The 10,834-nt window shown below is 36.6% G+C and overlaps 1 protein-coding gene across 1 annotated transcript; it reads left to right on the top strand.

Annotated features, from left to right (window-relative positions):
* The first annotated feature begins 228 nt into the window (after positions 1-228).
* Positions 229-2,679, top strand: foxg1b (forkhead box G1b). Its single transcript, XM_055183449.2, has one exon. The coding sequence runs from the start codon at positions 650-652 to the stop codon at positions 1,706-1,708; it is 1,059 nt and encodes a 352-aa protein (XP_055039424.2). The 5' UTR covers positions 229-649; the 3' UTR covers positions 1,709-2,679.
* Positions 2,680-10,834: the final 8,155 nt, after the last annotated feature.

Genomic DNA, 10,834 nt, shown 5'->3' with positions numbered 1-10,834 from the left:
GGGGATCAGTTATGTTTTGACCCCTGAGGGGCCACTTGAAGAGCCCTTAACTCAGCCATGCACTGCAGAATCTCCATATAGGAACATGCTAGACATATATTGAACATTCAGCATTTTATTTTGTATTATTTACGTCTTTTCTTATTGCACATCTCAAATGTTGTCAGAAACTTTTAGAAGTTTAATGATTGTCCATTCATGATAAAATTATTAAATCAAGTCAAAATCTTAATTCTATCGCTTTTTAAAATGAGTTTATCATTAATGATCGGTATACGCTCATTTTTAGTGTATCAAGATCATCTGTGTAAATAACTCGTCCCTCCCATTCAGTTTACGCGATCTGTGACGCACAAGAGACGCATTAGTGGACTACTGTAAGCGACTCCCCACTGTCCGCGCATTATTATGGACCGAGTGGCGCTTTGATGGATTGATCACAGCAAAACAGCGGGCTCGTCTGAGACTGTACAGTTTCCAGCAAATCAAGAGCTCCTCCTACAATGAGTTAGTAAGACTGAGTCGTGCTTAATCACTAATTTCTGAAGACCACCTCTGCGCGTCATGCACGCAATGTCTCCATCGTTGCGCGTTTGACCTAAGCTGTTTTAAAGCAAGAAACTGGTCTTTTTGTTTGTTTTTGCCCGGCATGGGAGATCACAGTGAGCCGACCATGGTGCAGAAGTCGACATCGTTTAGCATCAAAAGTCTCCTGCTCCCATCCAAGTTTGACAGCCCGAACGCGGATGAGGGCACAGAGAGGCGCAGCAGCCCGTCTGCGGTACAGGATCTAGACAAGCCTACGGAACCAGCTCAAATGGACCTTGCACTTCTCGAAAAGGACCAGAGAGACACAGACACCCCGGAGCAGCCCTCTAAAAAGGGGAAAAACGGGAAATTTGACAAGCCGCCGTTCAGCTACAATGCGCTCATCATGATGGCCATTAGACAAAGTGCAGAAAAGAGACTGACTTTAAACGGCATCTACGAGTTCATCATGAAAAATTTCCCGTATTATCGAGAACACAAGCAGGGCTGGCAGAACTCCATTCGGCACAATCTGAGTCTCAATAAATGCTTCGTCAAAGTGCCACGACATTACGATGACCCGGGGAAAGGAAACTATTGGATGCTGGATCCATCCAGTGATGATGTTTTCATCGGTGGCACCACAGGCAAATTGCGGCGCCGTTCGGCGACATCCAGGGGCAAGTTGGTGATGAAAAGAGGGCTACGTTTTGCGCCCCTCGGTCTCGGGTTGGGTGAACGCCCGAGTAACCCGTTATACTGGCAGCTATCTCCGTTCTTACCATTGCATCATTCGCACTATAACGGATCCACGCACGGATTTCTAAACCAAGGACACGCTTACGGATCTTTACTTCCCGGCGTCGAGCCTCTTAGTAACGGGGAAATGTCTCGCCCTATTCTGGGAGCCTCTACCGGGAGTCTCAACCTGCCAAACGGATACGGTGTTTCACCGCCGTCAGTGGCTGCTGGATTATTATCAGGGCACAATGGGTACTTTGTACCGGGAGCGCAGCAGCAGCAGACTTTGCCGAGCGCACCGGGTTACGGCATCTCCAGCTCTCCGTCCTCTTTGCTGTCCGATTCCCTAAGAACTAGTTTACCGTCCTTCACATCATCTGTTTCGGGTGGACTTTTGTCTCAACATAAACGGGTTGCGCCCAATACTTTCCTCAGCTGAGCGTTACGCGTTCTCTCCAAAATATCCAAAAATTATAAGCATTCAAAACCTCGCTACGAAACATGCAAGCTTTCCCTTTCCTGAGGACTATTAGTCTGTCTGTATTTTTCTTTGTCTATTTAAGATCTCACATCATTTTTAATGGTAGTATGGTGTTATGCCAAAGGCATTAACTGTATGTGTTTGTTTTTCTTTTTATAAGTATTATTTATAGCTCGACGATTTATTTGTTATTGATGTTTTTGTATTTATTAAAAAATGTCGAATATGTTTTTAATCCCTTGGTACTGTGGGATACAGTTTTTATTAGATGGATGGCACATATTATTCGTTTAGTATAATTTTATTTAAGATATACTGTTCCAAAACTGTGAATGCGCCTTAATATATGAAATCAGGGTTTGACATGGAGAGTGTTTGGATTGACTCAGGTGTGCGTTCTGACAATGATAATTTATTATAGTCGTAATAAAAATAATAGAATCCTGAAATATGGTCAAAATAATCCTTTATGCAATGTTTATATATTTCTATATCTGTGAACGAGGACCTTGCCTTCAGAGTTATGTAATGAACCACTATAGCTACTGAATTAAGCTTTTTCATTAAAAGCACTGTTTTAAATTAATTTAGAGTTGGTCTATGTGCTGTCATTTACAAATCTGTGTTTTGGCCACTTCTGATGTGTACACTTTCTATTTACTCAGATTACAGTATTTTATTACAGAATGTTTGTGAGGATTTTTAAATTGAACACTGGGTGTATATTCGGTATTGCCTGTTTATAAAATACCACACGACCCCCCCTCACATCTCTAATTGTCATAGTCATTTATTGTGTGTCATTTGTACTAGTTTTGTTTATTTCTTGTATAAATTGCCTGAACTTGGGTTCAGAACGAAAAAATAAAGTATTGAAATATTTCTGTATGAAAGCAAAAAACGTGATTTGTAGCCACAAATACAGCAATGAATTTAAGAGAAGACAACAACTATATTCATGGAGATCTGTCGTGTAAATGCCCGAATCATTTTTCCTGAGCAACACAATAATAACACAAACCGACAACAACACGAACTGATCGCTTAATCTTTGATTAATAGACAACAAATGACAAATCATTTTCATAACTACACATAAGCACAAATTTCACATATACATATATTAGCTATGTTAAGCATTATATAACTTTATACTTTTTGTATTAATGAAAGTAGGCCTGTTTCACATATAACAGAATACATTAACCTAAATAATAACATAAAGATTTAAATGTCTGGATATAATTGAGATTTAATCAATTAAACCAAAGCACAGCGTCACGAGGATTTTTGTATTATAATAAATGAATAATGTAGGCCAACTTACTGTATAGATGCTGCTGAAACATCACATGCACGTTCCGCTGAAAAAACCTCAAGAATCCAACAGACGTGAGAACTTAAGACACCTGCAAAGAACCATGGACCCAAATATTAATGAGCTCTAGGACAGGGGGACAATCTGAGGGAGGGGACTTACTGACCAAACTTACTGAAGAAGAAATTAATGCTTTGTTATTTATATATTCAACACATTGCATTGCGGACTATGTTGTCTATTGTGGAAAAAACATATTTTCACGATCAAATTATTTAGGCTATTTAAATAACTTCATTTCAACTTATTTTGGCACCAAATAACTCTAAGTTTTGATGAAGTAATTTTCCATATAAGTTTCCATATAATACAATAATAATATACTATTTATGCTAATGTTAGCCTGTATAAATAAGTTGCTGCGTCCGTGAATAATTTATTATGAGATTCTTTAAACGAAATCTACGAGTTTAAATTTTAAATTCAATAGGCCTTCTGCCTTTAAACACAAAGGAAATAAATAAAAATAACGTTTTATAATAATTTACATTTAGCCTACCCCGTTTTTAATAAAAAAAGAAGCCTTTAACGTACTTTTACAAAAAGCAAATTGAATTAATAATTAGGCTAATACATTACATTAATCAGTAATATAATAAGCTATAGTATTTTTGTCTTTAATTTTCTTTTTCCTTCGATATCTCATATTTAAGCCTCGAATATTTGTGTCAAAATTCGAGGTTTGTGCTGCTGAGTTATTTGTGTTATAATTCAGATGTGCAGAAACACGTCAGAACAGGTTTGTAATGTTATATGGCACAATGTAGGAATGTAGTAACTCCTTCAACATTTGCTTTATCATGAAAATATTAAAATGAATGGGAAGAATTATTAAAGTCTTTGTTTAAGTAGTCTGTAACAATATCCTCTCAATTTGTTAACAAGGTGGTCAGTAACTTGAATAATCTGCTCTTTTGTTAACATCTCTCTAGCTGTTCTTAGAGGAAAACTCATCTCCACTCCACAGAGGTCAATATAAGACAATGAAAGGCTTGAATGCTTATTCTTTTCAGGTCACTGATAACAAAACAGTTCCTAATTTGCAATGACCGTTCGTTCCTCTGAGAAGCAGAGAAGTTTCACGAGGACAAATACACCTGCTGAGTGAATTCAGACTTTAACTGTCTGAGATCTGATTAAAGACCATCACGAGGATTTTAATTAACACTAAAACATCAGTGTATTCAGAAAACCTTGCTTTCTAGCAAGCCTGAGGTCATGACACAAATTATAAGTAGAAAATCCAAACCGATTAGACACAGAACAGAAAAGCTTACAGGGAAATGAACGCATTGCTGAAAAAATTGCAAAGCTTAATAGAGTCCATTTAGAAACAATGCAGTGATGTTTGATGACAGCTACACAGGTGAATAATGTGCTTATACAAGGTCAGATCTGTACAATTCCCAGCAGCCCTGAAGGCTAGAGATCAACACAGATGATATTCATAAAACAGACAAGAATTGTCTAAACATATCACATCAATATCAGTCAACACTCATCAGAAATCTTCTGTTTCTTTACTGACATAAAAATAGAAAGTAAAAAAAGATGATCTGAGATAATTCAAATAAAATACATACTGTAAGAGGTCATAGGTTATACTGAAAGACAAAAATATTAATATTGCATATCATGTTTATGTAAAATGTTTACGTGTCATACTAAAAATAACAAGGTGATGTAAAACTTCAAGCCTTAAAATTCTCCTGAGCTGAAAAACTGAAGAGATAATCATTCAAAATCAATAAACAGAAATTTCACAATATAAACAATTTGTCAACATGATTCAAGACAACAGGAGCAAATGCTTTCTACACACTATACTGTATGTGGGGTCTTAGATTTATACTGAACAGCATTTACTACAAGCCTGTTTTACAGCAGGCGCCATTTTGTGTGGCGTTCACACACATGACATCAGAAAGACACAATCCTCTGGTGAAGATGCTTTAGGAGTTAGATCTCTGTTGTTTTAACTTCAAAGCATTTCACGCTCTGTTACTCATGAGGTATAAATAGCCCAGAGTCAAGGATACTCCTTTACCAAACCTCATGACCCTTTAATCTACTGAACTACCTCAAAGCACCATCAATTCTTTCTCACATTTTTCACACTTTTTCCTCTTTTCTCTTTATTAGGATTTTTTTCCAGGCTATCACACAAATGAAAACATCATCAGATACTCATGCTGTGTTTCTGGGTCAAACACACTGAGGTGTGTGATGGGGTTACACAAATTTGATATTTCATAAGATTATTCCATTCTTACATGAATTTAATTTTAATTTAATTTAATACTTCTATTTCTATCTAGCCCAACATGGTCTTTCAGTAATATGCAAAAATATAATCGAATTAAACTTACCAATTTAACAATTATTTAAGTGTTGAGCATCATTTGAAAAATTTATATTAAAATAAATCAGTATAACAAAATAACAATAATTGCAAATTATTAACTAAAATTAAAAAGACAATGAAAGCTGAGTAAGCTAATTTACAGTTTATAGTCATATATAAAAATTATATTTGTATGCTTTCATGTTGGTTTGAAATTGAACCACTAAACCACTAAAACTAATAAAACTGGACCCTACTGACACTTTACAAAAAAAACAGAAATCAATAGGAAAGACTTTATATATTTTTATGTCTGCCATATAAGTGAAAGTGTGTGTTCAGTAATGGTCTCTAGAGGTCATGACGTGTTTGATGAGTTGTGAATGAATCAGGGTAATGATTAGGGCTGTCTGATCTTTAAAGAGTCTGACTGTGAGGGTGGATGGGCTTCTGTGTTCGTAATGGAGGTGAATGGGTTAAACAAACACTAAAAACGGCGCAGGTTAGTGCAGGATGCTGGAGAAACCCGAGGAACGATTGTGTCAGCTTGGCAGATTTCTTTGGAGTCTTAAATCTGTGCAGTGCTAACAGTGAGTAAATGTGTGACACATCACTGTGATCAAAAGAGTTTATCCTAAACTACAAGCTATGAACACAAGAGTCTGACCTCAGTAATGAGTCGAAAACCTTCTGCTGCCATTACATTAACATCTAACAACACAGTCCATGGGGCCGGTTGCATAAACATAGCCGTGACATTAAGAAGGCGTCTTAAGAATGATTCTGACTAACTAGCAATTAGTTAGGGCTAATCAGTCTTATTATTTGGATTTAAATTAGACCAATCTACCTTTGTATGTAACATACTTAAAACAGTTATGATCAGTCTTGAAGAAAAAAATTCATGACTAACTTTTAAGACTAGTCTTAAAGTTTTATGCAACCAGCCACAGCACATATCAACAAAACTTCATTCATTCTCATTAGTCACAGATCACAGTAAACATATTTACACCAGTTAAACCCTTAAAGCACATTAAAGCATAACCTGTAGTAGCCTATATTATACCATATAGAAGACCTCGAAATGAAATGTTTACATGTTTTGTGTGAAGGGGGGTTTCTCTCTCTTATTCAGCAGAATTTGCCCCTTCACCTTCAGTCATTAACATATATTTAATCTGACAGCCGTGGTCTGAACAGAGCTGATCTTGTTCAGTTAGTGCACCACCTCCCTCCCCCCCCCCCAAAAAAAAAAAATTCCCACAATAACTAAAGTCTTAAACATTAATGTCAGATTGCCATGAGCAGATTAATATTTAATATGACTTAATGTGCAGATTTAAAGTGGAACTAAATATAGAGAAAATAATGTTTGTGGTGCAAGAGCCCAAGTGTATACTGGATATACATTTGATTTAAGAAACACAGTTTTATGGTCTTATGTTGAACTACTAGATGTTTGGGTAAAGTAAACATGTGATACTAACAGCATTATAGAATGAAAAGTAAATTTTTTTCAACATTAAATAAACAATAAAACAGTAATGTGCATTGGGACATGTGGTGAGGATTTTATCCTTCAGAAATTGAATAAAGCATAAAAACTATCCCAGAATAAAGTCAGATTATTGAAAAAGAGGCATTTTTGATTTTAATGAGCAGAAAGTAAATATATGCTTTGTTTACAACACTCTGTGTATTATGTATTTTTCTGAGCATGAACCAAGTGAGTTTTACCTCCATGTGTGGCAAAAAAATTGTTGCATTGTAGTCAAAACTTCTCATTAACGCAAATCTAACAACAACAAACAATCACCCAAGACTAAAATAACTAAGTACTCAAAACTAATAATTCAAATCATTAACAGCATTCTGAGTTTCTTTCCATCACACTATTACATTAGCAGTCTGTCTGTGATTGATGACAGATATTCTCCCTCTAGAGGTCAGTGTGTGAAACTACAACCTACTCTCTCCACAACTGACTTGGGTCATGTCAAGTCAAAAGGGGACTAAGCAACCAGACACAATACTATCACTGCAGTGACTAAATGTAAAAATCTCTTAAAATACCACAATCACACAGTGATCATCACATCACATGTCTAACTGTTGTCCACTGACCTCCAGACTTAAACTAAAATAACAACCACATGCAAAGCATTCTGGGAACCAAATGCGAAGGAAAAAAACTGAAAAAGGTTGCTGAGGATTTCTGATTCCCAGAATGCTTTGCACGAGGCTGTTATTTTATACTTTTATTCTGTAAAGACTTCATGTTAATAACATCAATTTAAATCTACAGTAAGTTACTGGCAAACAGCTGCATAACTACAGCAAAATTTTACAGTGGTGTTACAGAGTATTTCTGTGCCGAATGCACTTCGGCAGGGTTCGTACAAGTTTCTGAAACTTTTTTTCTATTACTGGTCAAGCTGACGTTTCAGGGGGTTTATATACGTATCACATCTTTATATGGGCACTTCCCCCGGAAAACCCCGCCCACCCGTCAATCAGCAGGAGACGCTAGAACTTGCAAACATCATATCACGCAACACAGCTTTGTTTCTTTTACAAAACTCAACAATGGCACAAAAGAAGAAGTGTGTTTTTGGATGTAAGGAGAAGAAATCCAGACTTATGGAAACAATGGATATAGTTTATTATCCGCGGTAGCAGCGGAGTTTTGCGTGTGTGTTTGATGCGCTGGATTTTCCAAACCGGGTCATGAGTTGCATGCGGTAAGTAAGACTTCTGTCTTATGTTGGAAATAGGCGCGTGCATTATATAAATGACACGAACATGTAGTGAATCATAAGTTAAACAGTGTTGTATAGTGTTGCATGACTCGCTCCTCCCGCAGTAGTAACTCCTCCTTCTTCATTTTTTCGTACGTTATCGGAAAGATTCGGTAAAGCTAATCTTTCTTTTATAAATCTGATTAAACTAAAGACTCTTCTGAGATATAAAGGATGTAATACTATTCCATTCAATTCAATTTTATTTATATAGCGCTTTTCACAATAGTTAATTGTTTCAAAGCAGCTTTACATTAATACTACTCTATAGGTACTCCAGATTAACATCAGAAATGCAGAAACAGCTTGTGTTATGTGAGCTTTAAGAAAACGCTGTTGAGTGGATGGATGTCAGGATTGCACAGGCTTTAGGTCACAGTCTGATGTGCTGTTTGTTTCTATCAAGTAAAGCTGCTGTCTAAACAGTCCTGCTTGTTTTTGGCGTGTAGCCCTGTGTTTGTTTGTACTGTATGTGTTTGGGTTCAGCTCAAGGGCTCAAACGCGTGTGGCCACACAAAGCCAGATTGAGTGCCATTAGGTGGCATAAACTCTGATGTAATCGGCCTGTTATCTAAAGTGAAAACATCGATGGATCGGAGGAATGCTGCTGGGTTTGGGCTTTGTGAGGACAATTGAATGAACAACAGGGAGATTAAGGTTTTAGAATAAAGAGTGAAATTAATATTGTTTTTTTTTCATATAATTATTTATCAACATAGTCTGACACATGACCTCATTTTGTATGAGACTAAATTAAAGACTTAAACTCAGACCTAGTCATTAAAGTGAACCTCCAGATCAGAATGTTGGTGAATAAGCTAAACTTTGACATGAAGTGACCCCGGGCTGAATGGGAATGAAGGGGTTAAATTGAGCTGAGAACATCCTGACCTACATCCATTCACCTCCTTTGTTGGTGTTAATCTTACCCGTTCTCAGTATGAGACTGAAGTCTGAAGTTATCAAACCATTAACCAATGCGTCCATTTAGAAATGATTCAGGATTTCCACGCACACTCATTTGTCATTTTGGGAATACGACTTTAACATGTAAGAAAAGTCCAGCCGGAACAGCAGTTGATGGATTATGTTGTAATGTTGGGACAACAGCCGTGGGTGCACAACACAAAAGGAGAATATGTCTAACCCCGTATTAACTCGATGAGAAACGACAATCGACTGTAATTGGCTGCTGATAGAGTTGGCTTTTAATGTTGTATTTTAAGAGAATGACGTGATGTCAGGTGTGTGCTTTCATTTAACAGATGAATAAAAGTTTATTCTCAATGCTGATGGTAAACATACAGGTTTTAAGTAATATACATGTTATCTAATATAATCTCTATAATAAATAGAAAATCTTATTCCCTGTGTCATTTCACTTTATTTATTATGACTCAACTTGTAAACTTAAATGTTCTGATTTCTTTGTATGAATTCAATATTTGGCTTGATGGATGCATCTGGTGGAAATTTTGTGTGAATAGCCCACTTAGAAATCCCCTTACTGATAAAAAATGCTGAGGTGTCAAATACTTATCTTCCCCGCTGTATACTGTCAATATAATCAAATTTAAATGTGTGTTTTTATGCCAAAATACTTTCTACTCTCCTAACTTTATTTGTAAAAAACAACTACAGTATATGAAAGACATTTATATGCTTTTTTCTTCATAAAAAAAGAAACGTTAACACTGTTGCCCTTAGGGTTGCAAAGGGGCTGAACGTTTCTGGTAATTTTTTAAATATTTCAAATATCCTTCAGAAATGCTTTTTTTAAAAGTAAATTTAAGTTCGCCGTTAAACGCAATTCTACAATTTTGTCAAATTCCCAGATTATTCCCATAAATTCCCATACATTTCAGTTAATTCCAATGGAAAGTTTCCAGCCATGAAAATTCACAATATTTTGCTAGTTCTCCTATCAAGCCAGCGTTATGAGTCTGTTTGAACGACCAACAGTAGATGTGAAAAGTTTGTTTAAAAACTACTTCAAATATCATTCACAATAAGACCAGGAATATATAAACAGGTCAGTTTTGATGTTGATGTGAATTCATGAGCCATTAGTTTACAATAATCCCATCAGCTCAGTTGAGAATTATGATGAGAATTGTTTTTTGGCTTTCACGTAAAGCAGAGAGTGACAGGTGCTGAAATCAAAGCTATTTCACAGACACAGAGATCTCTTCACCGTGTGGATAACTGGACTTTCTCATGCCAGACTGACCCACGGCTCTTTCTGGATAAACACGTCTAACCTCCTCAGCATCAATGTGCACCGCATCCTTTTATAGGCCGAGTCAGACGCTCAACTAGAGAGAAGAAAACTCATCTGCCAACAGACATTTGCCTTGGAGACGACTGCGTTTCGCTTTTTTGTCTTTGCCTCGGACCGCTTGACTCCTAACTAATCCGCCCCGCTGTCGTAGGCTGTGTCGCTTGACAATGTCGGTACACAGTGTACAATTGTTTTATAGCCTGCCTACTAGACTTATTTTGCTTATGTAATATTTACAACAGCGAGAGAGCCACCCACAGTAAAGTCAAACTCTCTCCCT

Source organism: Misgurnus anguillicaudatus, chromosome 14, assembly GCF_027580225.2.
Source record: "Misgurnus anguillicaudatus chromosome 14, ASM2758022v2, whole genome shotgun sequence".
Lineage (NCBI taxonomy): Eukaryota > Metazoa > Chordata > Actinopteri > Cypriniformes > Cobitidae > Misgurnus > Misgurnus anguillicaudatus.
Note: the sequence above shows the minus strand (reverse complement) of the source record. Positions and strands in the feature narration are given on the sequence as shown.